Source organism: Macaca mulatta, chromosome 10 (assembly GCF_049350105.2).
Source record: "Macaca mulatta isolate MMU2019108-1 chromosome 10, T2T-MMU8v2.0, whole genome shotgun sequence".
Classification (NCBI taxonomy): domain Eukaryota; kingdom Metazoa; phylum Chordata; class Mammalia; order Primates; family Cercopithecidae; genus Macaca; species Macaca mulatta.
In genome coordinates, this window is record NC_133415.1 from 114686793 (window position 1) to 114706059 (window position 19267).

The window sequence follows — 19267 nt, forward strand, 5'->3', positions numbered from 1 at the left end:
GGTCCCACCACAGAGGTGCAGTTCGTATTAATCTTGTTTTAACTCGGCCGGTGTTGAAGCAGGAGATTTCTATTCAAAGCCCGACTTCTGCATTCCCTTAAGATTCAGATCTGCTGGTCGCAGGGCCTGCTTCCCTGCAAGGCTCCAGGAGGCCTGGGCTAAGGGAGTGACCACCCAGGGCTCTGAAGCCCCTGGCCCGGAGGGTGCAGCCCCTCCCTCCCGGGGCTCCAACGCCAGGCCCAGGGTACTCCCTGAGTCACTGTGTGAGGCTGTTTTCCCTGCCTTAGAGAAATACTTCTCTAGGTCTATCATAAGTGAGAAAATGAGAGACAAAAAGGCCCGTGCATCTCAGGAGAATGGGAGCGGGAGCATGTCTGCAGAAGGGCAGCGTATTCCCAAGTGTCTCCCAGCACCCCAGGTGGTGTGGCCCCCCCAGCCCCCCGCCTCTTCCTGCGTGTCCGACAAGTCTCCCGGCCAGCCTGCACGTGCCTTTCCTTCTCTTTTGTGTCCGCTGTCTCCCCCACACCTGGCGGAAGCCACTCAGACCACAGGGCACCCGCTCCGCTGTCTCCAGCCTCTGCACATCCCCTGCTCTGTCCACACCCAGGAGCCTGGCAATCCTGTTCAGACACCAATGTGAACTCTTGTCTTCTCAAACCCCACCATGGTTTCCTGTCTCACCCAGAGTCAGAACCAAACCCAGCCCCATTCCTCTGGCACCCCGAGCCCACCGGCCTTCTCACTGGCTGTTCCCCCTGCCTGCACGTTCCTCCCAAGCTCCCCACGGCTCGATAGCCACATGTCTGCTTGGCAGACAGCCCTGCCCACCGCCCGGTTTAATCCAGCGCACTGGGCACCCTGTCCCTCTCTCCTGCTGTGTTTTCTACACGGCCTCCATCCCCAGCTGATGGGATACTCTTTGCTATTTGCCGTCGGTCTCCTCCCCTAGAGCCGTGTTTCCAACCTAGGGCAACGTCCCTCTTGGGACACTGGGCAAGTGATGGCATCTGTGGTTGTCACCGCTGGGTGGGGGCACCGCTGGCATTGCATGGGTGGAAGCCAGAAATGCTCAGCCCCCCTCAGTGCCCAGGATGCCCCACCGCAGAGAACGACCCAGCCCCAGGGCTGACAGTGCCCAGTTTGGGAAAAGCTTCCCCAGAGCATCAGCCACAGGAGGGCAAGGACTCCGAGAGCCACTGAAATCCGTGGCTCAGAAACCCCGGGCCCCTGGAGAGCTCAGGCACGTGGCCCTCCACACACGTGGCCCTCCACAGTCGGGTGTGACTGCCTGGCCCCTGGAGAGGGAGGTGTTCTCCTCTGAGACCCAGGGGTCGGGGGTCAGAAGAGCCCCAGGGAGGAGCCCCCAGTGCCTGCTGGGCTGACGGGACCTCCCCTGCCTGCCACCATCTTGTTCTTCCCAGACATCTAGATGCTTGGAATCACCAGCAGTCATTCCTGGCAGCTCCTCTTCCCTCTGTGCCCAGCAGAGAATGTGAGAGACAGAGAAAAAGAGACGGAGAGAGAGAGAGAGATGGGGGAAGCAAGAGGGTCCCAGCATCCCCCACCCCGTCCACCCCCATGCGGTGGGTTTTGTGGATTTACGAAGCAGAGATCTTCTTTGTGGCCTCCCTGCCCCCAGCACCAGGCCAAGGGAGGACTCGCTGCCTGGAACTGGGAAAGGTCGGCGTTTTCTCTGGGTTTGATCCAGCTCTGCACAGCAGAAAGCAAACCTGGCTATAGAGTGAGAGGCGAGGGTCCGCTGGAGTTGGGCTTGGGGGCACAGCGCAGAGGCTCTGGGCCACCAGTGAGTACAGCCAGGGCTGGGGACACCGGAGGCCCCAAGGGATCCTAAAACCCACAAGAGCTGAGGCAGCTGCATGTCGCTGTCCTGGGTGTGCAAAGGGCAGCTGAGCGGAAGGTTGGGCAAGACACGCTTCCTTCAACGCAGCAGCCTGGGCAGCTAAGGGGCCGGGTCCCCGGGTTTCAGCCCCTCGTCCTGGAGGAGGCACAGGCCGCAGAGCCAGGGGGTAGTGAGCCCCAGCAGCCCCGAATCTTCTCTCCGCTTCTATGCTTCTATGGATTTGCCTATTCTGGACGTTTCCTGTAAGTGGGCTCGTTCCACGCATGGCGTTTCGTGTCTGGCGTCTCTCACCAAGCGTCACCGTGGTAGCTCGTGTCTGTGTTTCATGCCTGTTTATGGCTGAATAATATTCCGCTGCATGGGGCAACCACATTCTCTTTGTCCGTTCATCGCTCAGTGGACACTTGTCTGTTTGGCCATTTTGGCTGCTGTGAATGGTGCTGCTTTGAACGAGGGCGTGCAAGTGTTTGTCAGAACCCCTGGTTTGAGCTCTTTTGGATACATACCCAGGAGTGAAGCTGCCAGGCCCTGTATTGACTCTTGACTTGTGAGGACCTGCCAGCCTGTTTTCCACGGTGCCTGCACTCCCTCCTCCCATAGCATCTAATCTTCGTGCCGGAGTCACATTCTCAGGCTCCGGACAGACCCCAGGTGCTGTGCAGCCTGAGGATGAGACGCGGAGCAGGGCCCGGCCCTCTGTCTGCTCCATCTGTCAGCTTCCAAGGGGATGGAGGTTCCAGCAGTGACAGCTGGGAAGACCCTTGGGGAGTGTGTGGTCCAGGAGGAAGCGGTGGGAGCAGCGCTGACCTGAGAGGAGCTGGAGAAGCTCCCAGAGCAGCAGCCACCGTCACGCTGGCACTGGCTCCGGCTCACCCAGAAGGAAGGGATGCAGGGCGTCTGCAAGCCTGGGCTGCAGGGCCTTGGGACTCCTTTTATATCCCCATTCGGACCACCTCTAGGTGCAGGAGCCCGGAGCAGGTGGGGGAGGCGTGCTTGCAGCCTGGCAGATGAGACCACCCCTAGATGGTGGCTGGGGTGGGGGCAGCACCCAGGAGAACTTCAGGATCTGAGCTCCAGGCATGGCTCCTGCCAGGGTGCATCATTGGCTGTGCGGCCAGCCAGCCGATGCTGGGTATGGGCAGGGCACACTCAACTCAGGAAGCTTTGATGCCTTTCTAGGGCAGGCCGGCCGCCTGCATTATTGATGGCTGTTCTGCAAAATTTACATGCTGAGCTATGGGGAGGTGAGCAAAAACCCCAGGGATGGCCCACTGTGGTTTTCTTCCCTCCTCTTGAACTTGAAAATGGCCAAATCACTTTTTAATGAATTCACTGCAGCTCCACTGCTGACGGCATGGCTGGCTCCAGAGACCTCTGCCATGTTCCCTGCATCCGGCAGAAGCAGGAAGGGTAGGGGCCCCAGCCCAGGACACGAGCAGGCGTCCAGCAGGGCACACCTGGCTGTGCAGGACTCCCACTGCCTGCCCAGACACCTCCATCGAGGATTGACATGGGAAGTGGAGGCTGCATATGTCAGCCATGGAGAGGGGACTCTGGGACACTGGTCCAGAGCTGAGTCCTGGGTCATCTGTTTGTCCCATGAAGGCTGGGAGACACTTGCCGGCCTCCAGAGCACTCACCAGCCCCTGACCTCGGGGAAGTCCTGGGCCTTCATCTTCTGCAAAGTGGGAGGACGCCGTGCCCCTGTGCCACACAGGCCCTTGGAAGGCTGCACACGGCCCACGCACACCGCAAGGTCTGTTGAGGCACCAGGAGGAGGTGCCAGACTCCTCTGAGAACAGGCGAACGTGGGGCTCCCCTCGCCTGCCTCATAGGAATGAAATGCACTTGAGGGCAAAGGGTGCAGCCCCATGTAAGCCTTTTAGATAAATACATGGAAACCTCCAGCCAAGCCAGCCCTGGCCAGCTACGTACAGACCAGCCACGTCTGCAAGCGACCCGTCTGCGGGAGCTCCCGTGGCTGCCTCACGAGCACATGCCTGGGTCCTGCTCACCCACCCTCTCGTCCCAGATACCATCCTGGAAAAGGGGGAGTTGGGGACAGTGATGAGGTCAGGAGCCTGACCCCACCTCCCCAGTGCTCCCAGGGTGCCAGGCCAACCCTACCTGGACTTCAGAAGCCCCGCCAACAGGAAGGCCACTGGCTGCTCCCGGGGGTCTCCTTGGAGACTTCTTCCTTCTTGGGGGTCTAGCTTCCTGCCCCCACCCAGCCAGGAGACACCCCTGCCCTGCCTCTCAAAATCGAGACCCAGCTGCCCTCTAGTGGCAGTCAGCTGCACACACACAGACAACACACAACGCATGCACATCCATGCACATGTGGGTTTACATGCCTGCAGAGGTGCACACATGTGTGTATATACACACACAGGCATGCACACACGTGCACAAACACGCACACACGTGCACACACAATATACTGTACGTGTCTCTGGGTTTCTATAATGCTTTATTTATTTTCAGTATATAGAAAAGAATACATTTCTTTCCTATACATTGAAAGCACCGCAGCCAGGGGTGGCTTCCATGAACCGGCTCTGATTCGATGACTGAAGAAATGGAGACTTGGAGAATGATGTCATGCTGCAGGTCTGTGACAGCGGTTTCTCCGCGGGCTGACATTCTTCTCTGCTTGGATCCCTCCCTTTGCCGCCGGCCTGTGTCAGTCTCCTGTTTTCCAGTCTGGTCCTTCCGGCGGTGCCGTGCTGCAGGAGGAGGCGGCCACAGCCAAATAAACACGTAGCTGAGAGCGGCCTGGGGGCCCCACACTGCAGGATGGGTGGCCAAGGGGAGCTGGTGCAGGCAGGCAGTGGGGCACCGCCTGAGCGGGACATCGCGCCCGGGAAAGAGGCTGCTGAGAGCCTCCTGCAGCTTCAATTTCCAAATCTGTCCTGGGAGGGGGAAGAGAATAGGATTTGTAAAGAACAAGAGAAACTTGGGTGAGAAATGAAGAAAGTGTCCACAGCAAGGCTGCCTGCTACCCTGTCAGAAAACCCAATTCTGTTTCCTCGGGGAGCAGGGACTGAGGTGAGATGCAGCCACATCCCCACGGAGCCACCACCACAGCCAGTGCACATAGATGGGGCATGGATGAAATGAGGCTCCGCAGGCAGGATTCCGGCCCCTCGCCAAGGTGCCATGTGTACCTGGCGTTTGGGTTCGCATTGGCAAGCCTGTGCACTGGTGCTGACACCGTCCCCAGCCCATCTCTGCAGTGTCCTAGCCAGAGGCAGAGCCAGCCTTCAGGCTCCATCCAGCCACTGCGAGGGAGGGCCGCATGCTGACAGGTGAAGGAGAACGCGGCCAGGCTGGAGAAGCTTCCAGAGGTGGGCTGGCTGGTCTCTGTCGTGATGAACAGGAAGGCACATTTTCTTTCTGTTGGGATCCTGAGGCAAGAAGCCTTGGGGCAGGGACCTCTGCCGTGGGCAGTGCCATGAAGTCCAAGGCCTCAGGCCTGGCGAATGTCTGGACACACATTGATCCACAGTTAGAAGGCAGATCCTGACCCTGAGGTTGCAAAGAGCAGCCATTCAAGGGTGGTGCCAGCTCTGCTGTTTCTATGACGTCCATCCCACATTCAGGAGACCCAGCGGGCATCGAGCTGATGTCACTGTGGACATTATTGGTGCTGCCTGAGTCCCATCCATAACAAAGGCCGGAAGCGCAGACCAACCCAGCGTCAGGGACCCCAACCGGCCCCTCACTCTGCCCTGGTCAGCTGTGTAGCACTGGGGAGGTCATGAGGCTGCCTGGCCCTCACTGAATTCAGTCATCCCCTCTGTAAATGGTAAAGAAACATGAGCTCCGCTGACTACGCAGTGTGACACCAGTCACTGAAATAGTGAACAGGAGCATGCAGTCAAAACTGGGTTTTTATTGTTTCTCTCTCCATTGTTGGTTTTCTCCCCTCCCTCACAGCCTCCGCATTAGCCCCCAGTAATGCCCTGTTCTGCACCGTGCACCTCATACCTCCTGCCCCAGCCCTGCTGTGCCTGCAGCTCATGCTGTCACTCCCTCCTCCCTCTAGTGAGCCCCCACCTTCCTTCCACAACCAGCTCCCCATGGACTTCCATGGAGAAGCCTCTCTCACTTCCTTCAGTCTCCTTATCTCATGGATGGATGAGAGATCCTCAGCTTCCTTATTGGGTGGTTATAATCCACCTGACATAAGGAGAGGTGTCTCTAAAGGATGGATGGATGGATGGATGGATGGATGGATGGATGGATGGAGGATGGATGGGTGGATGGATGGTGGATGATGGGTGATGGGTGGGTAGGGGGATGGTGGATGACGAATGAATGGACAATGGATGAATGGGTGATGGATGAATGGATGATGGATGAATGGATGATGGATGGATGATGGATGATGGATGAGTGAGTGGATGGTGGATGAGGGATGATGGATGGATGGATGGATGGATGGATGGATGGATGGTGGGTGATGGATGGATGATGGATGAATGGATGATGGATGGATGAATGATGGATGAGTGAGTGGATGATGGATGGATGATGGATTAGTGAGTGGATGGTGGATGATGGATGATGGATGGGTAAATGGATCAATGATGGATGAGTGAGTGGATGGATGGATGGATAGATGATGGATGGGTGGATGGATCAATGATGAATGAGTGAGTGGATACTTGGATGATGGATGGATAGATGATGGATGGATGGATAGATGGATGATGGATGGGTCAGTGGATGGTGGATGATGGATGGGTGGATGGATGAATGGATGATGGATGGACAGATAATGGATGGATGGATAGATGGATGATGGATGGGTGAGTGGATGGATGGATGATAGATGATGGATGCAAGGGTGGATGATGGATGATGGACAGGTGGGTGGATGGATTATGAATGGATGGATGGGTGGATGATGCATGATGGATGTGCAGATGATGGATGGGTAAATGATGGATGGGTGGGTAAGGGGATGGATAGAAGGATGAGGGAGAAAGGAAAAATGGGAGCAGGTAAGGGTTAACCTACTGTGAGAAAACTATCAAAGTAGGATGTAGCACCCAGGTAAATGTAAGCTATTTCTGTTATTTGTTTGTATCTCCTTGACTCCAAGTTCTAGTCCTCTTGGTAAATATCAACTCTGTTAGGCATGACTCATTAACTTGGTTCCCTCAACAGACACCGATTACCAACTGTGTGCCAGGTCTGTACCTGGTACTTTGGACACAAAGCTGGACAAGACTCAGTCCTCGGGGCATTCTGGGTCTTCCAGGAGAGTCCGGCCTGCAGCAGAGGTGGCCAGGGTTGTGGCTGTCCAGGTCATGCTGCATCTCCAGGGTTAATGAGGGAGGCAAGATCAATTCCAGAGGCACAAGGGGAGCTCATTCTGGAAGGAAGAGTGGGATCTCACCAGCGGGAGGATGGAGAGGGACAACACAGCCACAAGCACAGAAGGGCAGGGATAGGAGGTGTGGGGGGCACAGTGCAAACAGGGCGTCATGTGGGGCAAATGTTGGGGTAATGAGGGAGGGGAGAAAGCCAACAATGGGAGAAACAATGAAAACCTGGTTTGGGCTGCACGTTCCTGTTGACTGTCTCAGCAACTAGTCACGGCTGTGCGGTCAGCAGAGCACACGGTCCTGTCCCATTTTACAGAGGGGGCCACCAAATACAGGAGGCCCAGGTTGCTGACAGCTCTGCAGCCTGCAGGCCCCTCCCTGTCCTGCTGAGCCTCACAGCCTCCCCGGAACCCTCTCCTGCAGGGAGTCTGAGCAGCCCACTCTCCTCGGCCCTGCAGGAGCTCTGAGTTCTGCAGTCCTCCCCTCTCTCTCCAGGTGACTGATCCCCTGCAGGGGCCATGCAGGCATGAGCCGAGAAGCAGTTTCCTGCCCTTCCAAGGGGCCCCTGACACCTGCCTCCTTGAGGGAGAGCTCTCAGAGCAACAGTCAGGGCTGTGTGATGAGGCACATGTTGCCTCATCACTAGGGGGCCCAGGAGCCAGCGCCCCACTGCACTGAGCCTTGGCCCCATGTAGGCTGGGCCTGGTCACCAGGCCACAGTCACCCTGGTTTGGGTGGAGGCCATGTGGAACACCCCTGAGCCTGATTGGCTGCTGTGTTCCCACCTCCCAGGTCCAACCGCACCTCCCAGCCCTGCCCTCAGTTCACCCTGTCACCTTCAGGCAGCGTGACTGCCTCTTCCTGGAAGCCTCCCCTGGCTCCCCCAGCCCTCCCTCCCTGAGATGCTTGTGGCCTCACTTTCAGGCCTGTCCAGGTGGCAGTGGCTTACACTGCCTGACATTGGAGCCCAAGGTCAGCAAGCATCTTCTGTAAAGTACCAGGTGGTCCATATTTTAGGTTTTGTGGGGCATACAGTCTCTGTGCAGATACTCGGCTCTGCCTGGCAAGTGTGAAAGCAGCCGTAGATAATGTGTCAGTAAATGAGCAGAGCCATGTGCCAATAAAACTTTATTTACAATAACAGTGATGGGCAGATTCAGCCCACAGGCCATCGCTTGCTACATGTGTAAGTTGGATCATGTGATGCCCCTTGGTGACTCACAGCTGTCCACAGACCATCCAGACACCTCATGGAGCACCAGGCCCCTCTGTCATTCCTCAGATCTTCTGTTGTCACCAGAGTTGTTGGCAACAGTAACTTGCTGTCATGGGGCACCTACTCTGTGTTGGACCCATGTTTGACCCTGGAGACACAGTGGGTGATGGATGAGACAGCCATGGCCCCCAGAGCTCAGGTTGGCAAGGGACACAGACAACGATCAAGGGAGGACACAGCAAATGTAAAAGTGCAAGCCAGGAATGAGTCATGGATGAAGAGCAGGCTGAGCTGACAGCATGCTCGGCTGGAGGGCCAGGAGAGAATTCCGTGGGAAAGGACATCTGGGGGCTGAGGAGCTTTGATTCAAGATGAGGCCCCAGAGGGGTTAGCAGCCATGACACATGGAGTGCTGCGGCCATGTTAAGGGTTTGGATGTACGCCAGGGAGCTTTTGCTGCATAACAAAAGATCCCAAAACTTAGCAGCCTAAAACAACCACCATTTATTTCTATTTATTTAGCTCACAATTCCACAAATTGGCAATTTGGGCTAGGCTCAGCTGGAAAACCCTTCCATCCTTGGCTGGGCTTATTCATCCATCTCTCATCAGCTGCCACTTTGGCTTGGGGCTGGCTGGTCTTGGAGGGAAGGAGGAAGGAATAGAAAGACAGAGGGATGGAAAGGTAGAAAGAGGGAGGGACGGAGGGTGTATGGGTGGATAGCTGGATGGATAAATGGATGGGTGGGTGAATAAAGGGATAAATGGATGGGTGGGTGAATAGAGGGATGGTGGTTGGGTGGGTGGGTAGATCAATGAATGGGTGGGTGAATAGAGGGATAGATGGATGGATGGGTGAGTAGAGGGATGGTGGATGGAGGGGTGGGTAGATGGATAGATGGTGGGTGAATACAGCGATAGATGGGTGGGTGAATAGAGGGATGGTGGTTGGGTGGGTGGATGGATAAATGAATGGGTGGGTGAATAGAGGGATAGATGGATGGATGGGTGAACAGAGGAATGGTAGATGGGTGGGTGGGTGGATGGATAGATGGATAGGTGTGTGAATAGAGAGATGGTGGATGGAGGGGTGGGTGGATGGATAGATGGATGGGTGGGTGAATAGAGGGATGGTGGATGGAGGGGTGAGTGGATGGATAGATGGATGGGTGGGTGAATAGAGGGATAGATGGATGGGTGGGTGAATACAGGGATGGTGGTTTGGTGGGTGGATGGATAAATGAATGGGTGGATGAATAGAGGGATAGATGGATGGATGGGTGAACAGAGGGATGGTAGATGGGTGGGTGAGTGGATGGATAGATGGATGGGTGTGTGAATAGAGAGATGGTAGATGGATAGATGGATGGGTGGGTGAATAGAGGGATGGTGGATGGAGGGGTGAGTGTATGGATACATGGATGGGTGGGTGAATAGAGGGATAGATGGATGGGTAGGTGAATAGAGGGATGGTGGATGGCTGGGTGGGTGGAAGGATAAATGGATGGGTGGGTGAATAGAGGGATGGTGGATGGAGGGGTGGGTGAATGGATAGATGGATGGGTGGGTGAATAGAGGGATGGTGGATGGAGGGGTGAGTGGATGGATAGATGGATGGGTGGGTGAATAGAGGGATAGATGGATGGGTGGGTGAATACAGGGATGGTGGTTTGGTGGGTGGATGGATAAATGAATGGGTGGATGAAGAGAGGGATAGATGGATGGATGGGTGAACAGAGGGATGGTAGATGGGTGTGTGAATAGAGAGATGGTGGATGGATAGATGGATGGGTGGGTGAATAGAGGGATGGTGGATGGAGGGGTGGGTGGATGGATAGATGGATGGGTGGGTGAATAGAGGGATAGGTGGATTGGCGGATGAGTAGAGGGATGGTGGATGGGTAGGTGGGTGGATGGATAGATGGATGGGTGAGTGAATAGAGGGATGGTGGATGGGTGCGTGAATACAGGGATGGTAGATGGGTGAGTGGGTGGATGGATAGATGGATGTGGGGCAGATAGAGGGATAGTGGATGGTTGGGTAAGTGGATGGATAGATGCATGTGTGGGTGAGTGGATGGATAGATGGATGGATGGGTGAATGCACGGATGGTGGATCAGGGGGTGCGTGGCTGGGTGGAGAGATGGATGGATGATGGTTGGAAAGAGAAAATATCGGTGACCATCTGCTGTTGGTAATTCCTTATGGAGCCAGTTTATGGAACTTGAGCGTGTTTCACTGAATCACACTGCTAGGAACTGGTCTTCTCCCTTAACCTCTTAGAGAAGCAAGACTCAGGGTTGTTTGTCACTTGGAGAGCTTTTCACAGGGTCCCTTTTTTGCTTTGGTCCCCAGAATCCCCTCCCCTAATGGTACTGGTGAGAGGCGGGCTGTGGTCCCAGCAGGGAGCTGCCCACAAGCTTGTCCTCAGCTGTCACCTCAGAAGTTCATGCCTCTGGGTCAGAGCAGAGGTGTGGAAAAGCCACCTCTGCCAGCTCAGGGATTTTGGCACTGACGGACTCCCAGCAAGGGCTCTGCAGAGAAAGGCCATGAGACTCCTTCAATGCCTAATAAAATGCACTCATCCCGCCAAGCCTTATTTGCCATTTGAAGCTCACACCTGCGCCTGCGCAGTAAACTGCCCTGTCAGGACTGCGTTTTCCAGCAGAGAGCATGCTTGCATCTCCACACCTGCAAAGAGAAGGCAAGGGTTTGTCTTTTCTTCCCATTTGAATGTCTGACCCGTAGTTCAGCTGGACAAGGTAGACACTCAAGAAACGAGGTCCCTCCTGACCCGGGTCTGTGGGGCATCCCTCCCTTTGCAAACTCCCCGCTTGGTTTTCCAGACCGAATGCAACCCCAGCGCCCTCTGAGCTCCCCTGTTCTCCTCCCTTCTCCCCTGTTCTCCTGTTCTCCTCCCTTCTATCTTGGCACCAAACGTGATCTACCCCTATTAATGGCAGGACCACAGAGACGAAAACACAAGCAAACCTCTTCATGCCACACCTTAAGCCATGGCGAGGGGAGGAGAAACTTACTCCGACAGACAGTGTCATCCAGGAGGCTTGGAGAAGGCCCTGCGCCCAGCACATAGCCCCCGATGAAAGAGAACTGGCTCCAGGAACTCAGTTCCTGTGAACAGATTTGTTTCCATAAGTACCCTGTCAATTAAAACCCAAACTGATTCTCTGTTCTTTCTCAACTGGTGTCTCCCTTCCAGAAAGTTCAGCAGTACACAGTCATCGTTCAGGCCACAGACATGGAAGGAAATCTCAACTATGGCCTCTCAAACACAGCCACAGCCATCATCACGGTGACAGATGTGAATGACAACCCGCCAGAATTTACCGCCAGCACGGTGAGTCCCTCGAAGCCGCCCAGTGATGCATGGCCTGTGCGGGGCAGGAATGCACTGACGTGCAGCGCAGCTCCCTCTGTCTCTGCAGCTCTGTCTGATGGGTGCTTGGCAGGTAGCATGTAAGAAAGGCCCTGGGCAGTGGGGGCTGCTGTGTGGAGTGGCTCCACTCCGGGTGTGCGCAGTAGGGGAGAGGCCAGGGCTCAGCCAGGGAGGGGACCTGCGGCGGAGGTCAGTTGCCACCTGGGAGGCATCTCTGTGATGTCTGGAGGAGTTAACTGGTACTGTTTGGGCTGATGTTACTGCCACTTTGGGAGGCGTGCGTGTGGGACCTTCTTGGGGGATGCCCAGATGGAGCGTTGGCATGGCGGGTCCATCCTGTATGTGGAACTTGGCCGACCCTCTATGGCCCGCTGTTGGCAGAAAGGGGGTCGTGACTGGGCCCCATACCGGCTGCTTGGGACCTGAGTGACCACTCACTGAATGTTGTTGAAAGTCCACTGCGAGGTCCTGAGCCCCCAGTTCACAGGGGGCCAAACTCTGTCTGGTGGGAACATGGTAGAGACAGGGCTGTAAGGCATGCGGCCCCCGCTTCCTCTGGATTCCAGCAGGGCAGCTGCACCACCAGGAGGGGCCCTTCCCTTGAAATCTGCAGAGGCCACCGCGCCGACAGACATTCGATGGCCCCACTTCCCTGCTGCCCGGTGATCTGGGGAGGTCCCAGCCTCGGCTGTTGCCCTTCTCTTCAACCAGGACCCTCTGTGGTGACTACCTGGGTCCGTGGGGTGCAACACTGTGTCCCCAAGCTGTCATTTTGGGCCCCTGTAGCAGTGCTGATATCACAGGCACGTGGCCCAGCCCCGGGAACCCCTCTAGGAAGGTTTAAGGTACCAGGCTGCGACGTGCAGAGGGGAGGGTCAGCAAGGGCTCCCAGAGTGACCGTGACCCCGAGATGCCAGGATCTCAGGGTTTTCTCTGCCCCTACAACCATATCACCCGCTTCTCCCCCAGGCCTAGGCCCCCACAGAGCTGTGTGTCAATCATGATAGCAATGACATGATAGCAATGACAGCAGCAGCACCAGCTGCACCTGTGGAGCTGCCCCTTGGGCCCCAGGGTGCGGCCAGGGTGCAGAGCCAGCCTCTGATCCCAGCCAACCCCGACTAACCCAATGACAGATGAGGACTCTGGGCTGCGGAAGGCTAAGAGGGAGACGGGAAGGGATGGGGTCAGGAGCAAGGACGGGAAGGGATGGGGTCAGGAGGGAGACGCTCCTCCCTGTGGGTAGGCCGGCTTGCTGAGAAGGCAACTCAAGGCCAGAGCCCCTCACCACGGCACCCATCCTGCATCTGGGCCTCCTGCGTCCTGCATCCCGGGCCCCGGGCGCAGCTGCACCAGGAGGGGGTGGCCGTGAGCACACAGCGCCATCTGGTGGGAAGATGGCAGATCACAGCGAAGGAAGCCAGCTCAGCACCACTGCGGCAGGGCCGGGATGCTCCAGGCGCGCCCTCAGGCTCCTGGCAGTGAGTCCCAGGCAGCAAGCAGCCAGGGCAACCAGGAGCCTGAGGAGCATTTAACAGGGCGCAGCCCCAGGATGCAACAGCTCTCATACAATTGGCCAGGAAGGCGTTCAGATGGTTTGGAAAACACCCCCTTCTCTCTTGGCTTCAGTCTCTATTTGCTCTCTTCCGGCCAATGAGCAACGGGCAGGAAAAGCTCAGGGCCAGGCTCCCGGGGAGTCTGGACATAGGGGAAGCAGCTGCTAACCCCAGGGCCCTGCAGAATAATAACGTCCAGGCCCAAGAGCGCAGCCGGGCTGCACCCACACAGCTGGCCAGGTAGCCCCAGCTGTCCTTCCTCCCTGACTCCAAGAAAGAAAAGGAAGTGATGGCAGGGAGGGAGGGGAGAAGGTGACGCACATTGTGTGGAGCAGGTGTCTCTGCCTTTCTTGGAGCCGGCATCCCTGTGAAGGAAGACGGAGAACCGCAGTATGTCTCTGACCTGCACATGCCTCTGAAAACGGCCAGCCCAGGAGTCACACTGAGCCCCCGACGGAATTCTGCATTTGGCTCAAGGCAACTTGAAGCACATTGCAGGGGAGAATTCTTGCCTCTGTGTCCCCTTGAACAAAAGGTGGGGATGACCTGATTCTCTGAGATGTTGGGGGGCAGAAGTTAAACAAGGGGAACTGTGGTCCTAAATCCCGAAATTCAGAGAATCCCATCATTCCATTGCAAGCCCTACCCCTCGTCTCTGGTCCCCCTCCCGAGACTCTGGGAAGCCAAGGCAGAGGCCCTTCTAGACCTAGTGGACCAGCCACAAGCACTGACCAGCATGAGCACTGACCAGCACTGAGCAGCCACCAGCACTGACCAGCCTCCAGCATTTACCAGCACTGACCAAAAATGACCAGCAACCAGTACTGACCAGCACTGACAAGCCACCAGCACCAACCAGCCACCCGCACTGATCAGCACTGAGCAGCCCTCGGCACTGAGCTACCCTCACGGCCACTGCTGACCGGCCACACCACCCTGGGGCTGCTCCTCCTGGGAGTGGGGCAGAGGGTCCCCATGGCATTTATTAGAGAGACACATCCCTGTGCTTTTCCAATGGCTAAGCACAGGCTACTGCAGCCTCATGCACCTCCCAGAGTTGGGCCATTGTCCATTCTTGGTTCCAGAGGGCCTCAGGCAGGTCCCAGGCCCCAGATCACGGGGCAGGGAAATGGCATCTCTTGAGGAGTACGCAGATATGTCTAGGTGCTTCTCAGCCAGTGTCCACAGCACCTCCCGGTCTAATACAGGCTGGGAGAGGATCCGCAGTCTGCTGCATTGGTCAGGCCGGCGAGGTGACGTGCTAGTGAGTGGACAATGGATGAATGACCCTGGCAGGGAGGGTCCCCTCCACCCTGGGGTGGCTTTTCCAGGTGACTGGGTCACATGGTCATGGGGAAGGGGTGTCTGTAAGTACTCGGGGTTAGGACGGCCCTTGGTGTGTCCTTCTGAAGATGAGTGACAGGCAGGAGCCCCAGGACACTGTCCATGCCTCACCATGGGATGGAGCAGGCAAAGGAGCCAGCAGGATGGCGAGGGCCAGCCACGCTGCTGCGCATGCCGCCAGGCTATTTTTACCAAGCCTAATCAAGAACAATCAGCAGAAGCTACAGAGATGCAGGGGATTTGCATGATCCAGTTCTGAGTCCTAAATGTTAATTAAAAGTTATTTTCCCTTCACTGGCTCTGAGCATGGCTGCACTGCCCACGTGAGGCTGAGCAGGGACCCTCGGCCCTCAGCACTGCCTCCAGCAGGTGAGCGTGGGATCTGCTGTGCTAGAAGCTGGTGGCCACAGAGGACACAAGCTTCAGACCCTGCCCCAAGGCCTCCTATGCAGGACCACTGCATGGGTCCTGCAGTGAAGTTCTCAGGGACAGGTCCAGCCAGCACAGGGCAACCCTGGAGATCTGGCACCACAGGCCTTCCTCCAGCCCACCCCCCCACCCACACACATGCCCACAGGGAGGGCCCCCTGGCGTCAGGAAGCCCAGCACTAGCCCTCCTCTTGGTTCCTGCCAGCTGCGTAGCCAAGGTCGGATCGCTGGACCTCTCTGAGCAGCAGGATTTCTTTTTTTGTTTTGTTTTGTTTTGTTTTTGAGACGGAGTCTTGCTCTGTCGCCCAGGCTGGAGTGCAGTGGCCGGATCTCAGCTCACTGCAAGCTCCGCCTCCTGGGTTCCCACCATTCTCCTGCCTCAGCCTCCCAAGTAGCTGGGACTACAGGTGCCGCCACCTCGCCCGGCTAGTTTTTTTGTATTTTTTTAGTAGAGACGGGGTTTCACCGTGTTAGCCAGGATGGTCTCGATCTCCTGACCTCGTGATCCGCCCGTCTCGGCTTCCCAAAGTGCTGGGATTACAGGCGTGAGCCGCCACGCCCGGCCAAGCAGCAGGATTTTATCCCTGCTTTCCACCTAGAATTAATCCCATCTCAAGGTGTCATCAGGAGCACTGCTGATCTATGTGGAAGTTGAAGACTTCAGCAACATAAATCTGCTCTAAAAATGCCACGGGTGGTGCCCCAGGCCCCCATCCCAGGGGCATGGAGATGGGTGGTGAGCAGACATGGTTTCAGCTTTAACAGACCTGGCATCCTGTCCGTTTTGGCCTTTCAAAGGTGAGGGGCTTGTAGCAATGTCACCAAAACCTTCTCAGCGCAGTTTCCCCAAATGGTAAAGAGGGAGGTCCAGGTACGGTGGCTCACGCCTGTAATCCCAGCACTTTGGGAGGTCAAGGAGGTGGATCACGAGGTCAGGATTTCAAGACTAGCCTGGCCAAGATGTGAAACCCATCTCTACTAAAAATACAAAAAAAAAAAAAAAATTACCCAGGTGTGATGGCATGCACCTGTAATCCCAGCTACTCAGGAGGCTAAGGCAGAGAATTGCTTGAACATGGGAGGCAGAGGTTAGAGTGAGCCAAGATCACACCACTGCACTCCAGCCTAGGAGACAGAGTGACTCTGTCTCAAAAAAAAAAAGAAGAGGGTGGTAGAAATTATTAAGGTATATTATTGTTGTCATTTAAAATGCATCCATGATAAGACATATTTTGTACTTTGTCATTGTGAATGATCTATTCCCCATCCCAAGGCAAGTGTGAATAAAATCAGGTTAAATATTTTTTAAATAAGAGGGAAGGGAGTCGTGCTGGTTTCCCCACAGGCTCTCCAAGGGCAGGATGAGTGGGTCCCCAGCATTTAGGACGTGCCTGGCTCAGCCAGTACCTGGTTATCACAGTTGATGTGGAAATACAGATTTTTCTCTCAAAGGGGTTAAAAATGGTTTTGCCAGAGGCGGGGGTGTCAGCTGAACTTAGGAGCCCTGGGGTCTATGGGTCTGTGGCCCTCATGTTTTTGAGGTCCTTCTGGAAGTTCCCGCCCCAAGCCGCCTGAGGATGCGGCCTGCGGTCCCTCCTCAGAAGTGACACTCCTGACCGGGAGGAAGGGCAGCCCCAGCTCTGCAGGATAGACAGACTACTGGCCAACCTCGGCAGGGGGACTGGCTGGGCTGGCCCGGGGCAGCTCTCACCCACAGATCCCTGGCCCCTCACGCCCGGCTGCACACCCACCCTGGCCAAGCCCTGTGAGTCCCTGACTTCTACAGAAGAAGGGGAGAAATTACAATTCAGCGTGAGTCCTGAGCACAAGAATCGGGTATCTGAAAATCAGAATGGACTCAGTGCCCTTAATTATGCTTGGGTGTTCTGTGCAAGCCTCGGCCATAAATAATTCATCGGAGCCAGCTTCTCCGAGCACAGAGGTGCAGGGACCAGGAGCTCCCGCCCGCCTGACATCCCCTCCCGCCTCCTTGCTCCTCCCACCAGGAACGGCTTCCTAGAGACAGCTGCAGAGGGGGCGTTTCTGAGAGCCCAAGTCTGGGCCCATCCTGGGGCAGGGACCAACAGGATGTCGGTCCAGAGACATGGGGGAGCCACGGACTGGGAAGGACAACCCTAAGGCCGGGACACACAGAAACCTGGGGTCCCTCGGTCTGGGGGTCAAGACTTCAGTCCTCCCAGCCACAGTGCTCCCGCCAGCCTCTCAGGCCTCCCTAGACCCGCCTGTCCAAGCTGCTTGGGAGAGGTGGGACCCAGGGGCTGGGGGTGGCGCTGGGCCAGACTCCCCAGCTTCAAGCCTGGCTCCACCACTGACCAGTTGTTGGCCTTGGGCAAGTTGCAGAGTCTTCTGTGCCTCTGTCTCCTCATCTGTTCCTGCCTGATGGGTGTGTGAAGACCGAGTGTTCCCAGATATCAGTCCCTTGGCAGCATACCTGACTCAAAGAAAGACCCAATGAGTAGAACAGCAATAATATGGCCACTGTGGCTGTTGTATGATTAATAATGACGATTGATAGCAATTGTGTCCCTCACCCTGGCACAGACAAGCTGCTGCCTGCAGTTGTGCTCCAATCCGGGGTAAGAAGATGGGTCAACCTCTGTGTCCTTTCTGGGAAGGGAGAAAGCCAACCTGGCCTATGGACCCAAAAGCCCAAAAGGGGGGTTCAAGTTAATTTTGAGCTAAATGGCTGGTTCTTTCCCTCAAGCGGGCGTTGCAGGGAGCACTTTTTTGTCCCTCATAGCAGCGCTGCAAGGCGGAGCAGAGGCTCAGGCAAGCGGGCTCTGCCACCCCCCCACACCCCCCTGCTGCCCCCAAAGCTCCTGTCTGTAAAGGGAAGAGGAGGAGGAGGACGAGGAGGAAGAAGAAAAACCGCCTGCAACTTCCTTCTGGTCACAAGAACCACGGATCCAACAATTCTGATTTGTGAATTCAGAACTCAGCAGAAATCATCATTGTTTTACTGAATAGAAAACTAAATTCCAAAAAGCAATGACATTGTAACATCCAAAGGAGCTGTGGTTTGTAGGTTTACACTATCGATTTTCCAAAGCAAGCAATCACAGAACGGAGGAACTGCGGCCGGCTGTGTCCCCAGGTGGCTCCCAGCCCCGTGGCGGGCGCTGCAGACCACACCCCAGCTGGACAGGAGCCGTCAGGGCCGGCACTCAGCTGTGCTCGTCACAGTGATGGATCCGCTGAGCTCCGGCTGGGCATGAGCACCAGGCTCGGGTGCTTCCCTCCAGTTAGATGCCGTTGTTCACACCAGGCTTGGGCACGTCCCTCCAGTTGGATGCCGTTGTCCGCACCAGGCTCGGGTGCTTCCCTCCAGTTAGATGCCGTTGTCCACACCAGGCTCGGGCACGTCCCTCCAGTTGGATGCCGTTGTCCACACCAGGCTCGGGCACGTCCCTCCAGTTAGATGCCGTTGTTCACACCAGGCTCGGGCACGTACCTCCAGTTGGATGCCGTTGTCCGCACCAGGCTCGGGTGCTTCCCTCCAGTTAGATGCCGTTGTCCACACCAGGCTCGGGCACGTCCCTCCAGTTGGATGCCGTTGTCCACACCAGGCTCGGGCACGTCCCTCCAGTTAGATGTCCTTGTCCACACCAGGCTCGGGCACGTCCCTCCAGTTGGATGCCGTTGTCCACACCAGGCTCGGGCACGTCCCTCCAGTTAGATGCCTTGTCCACACCAGGCTCCGGCCGGAAGAAGCAGCACCCAACGCCAGGTGGCTGGGAACGCCAAGGCCTCATTAGGACCAGCCAGACGCTTCTGAGCAAGCAGCACCTCGGTGAAAGCGTCGATCCTATGCTGGCCCACGGGGCTGGGGTGACGAGGGCAGCGGCAGAGTCCCGTTTCTGCTCATTCAGACCTGCTCCGTGGGAAGAGGCAAAAGGAGGTCCTGAGCCTTCCAGGAGACAAAGCTGGGCCTCGGTGGCACTACTGTCCGTCAGACGAGGGAGCAAAGTTCGCAGTCGGCCGTGGCACGTCTTTATGAGATATCGAGTCACTGCCACTAGTCTTTTGCCGGGAAACTGGATGTGGGAGGGACAGACAGAAATTAAGTACAGCAGCAAATCACCAAGACGCCATCCTGCGTGTCACAC

General features: G+C 56.4%; 1 protein-coding gene across 1 annotated transcript in view; it reads left to right on the forward strand.

The window, feature by feature from the left end:
- The window catches only part of CDH4 (cadherin 4), a 687081-nt gene that overhangs the window by 633058 nt on the left and 34756 nt on the right, over window positions 1-19267 (forward strand). The window contains exon 8 of the mRNA XM_028828556.2: window positions 11635-11772. Coding sequence (XP_028684389.1) covers window positions 11635-11772 — 138 coding nt within the window. The remainder of the gene's footprint in view (window positions 1-11634; window positions 11773-19267) is intronic.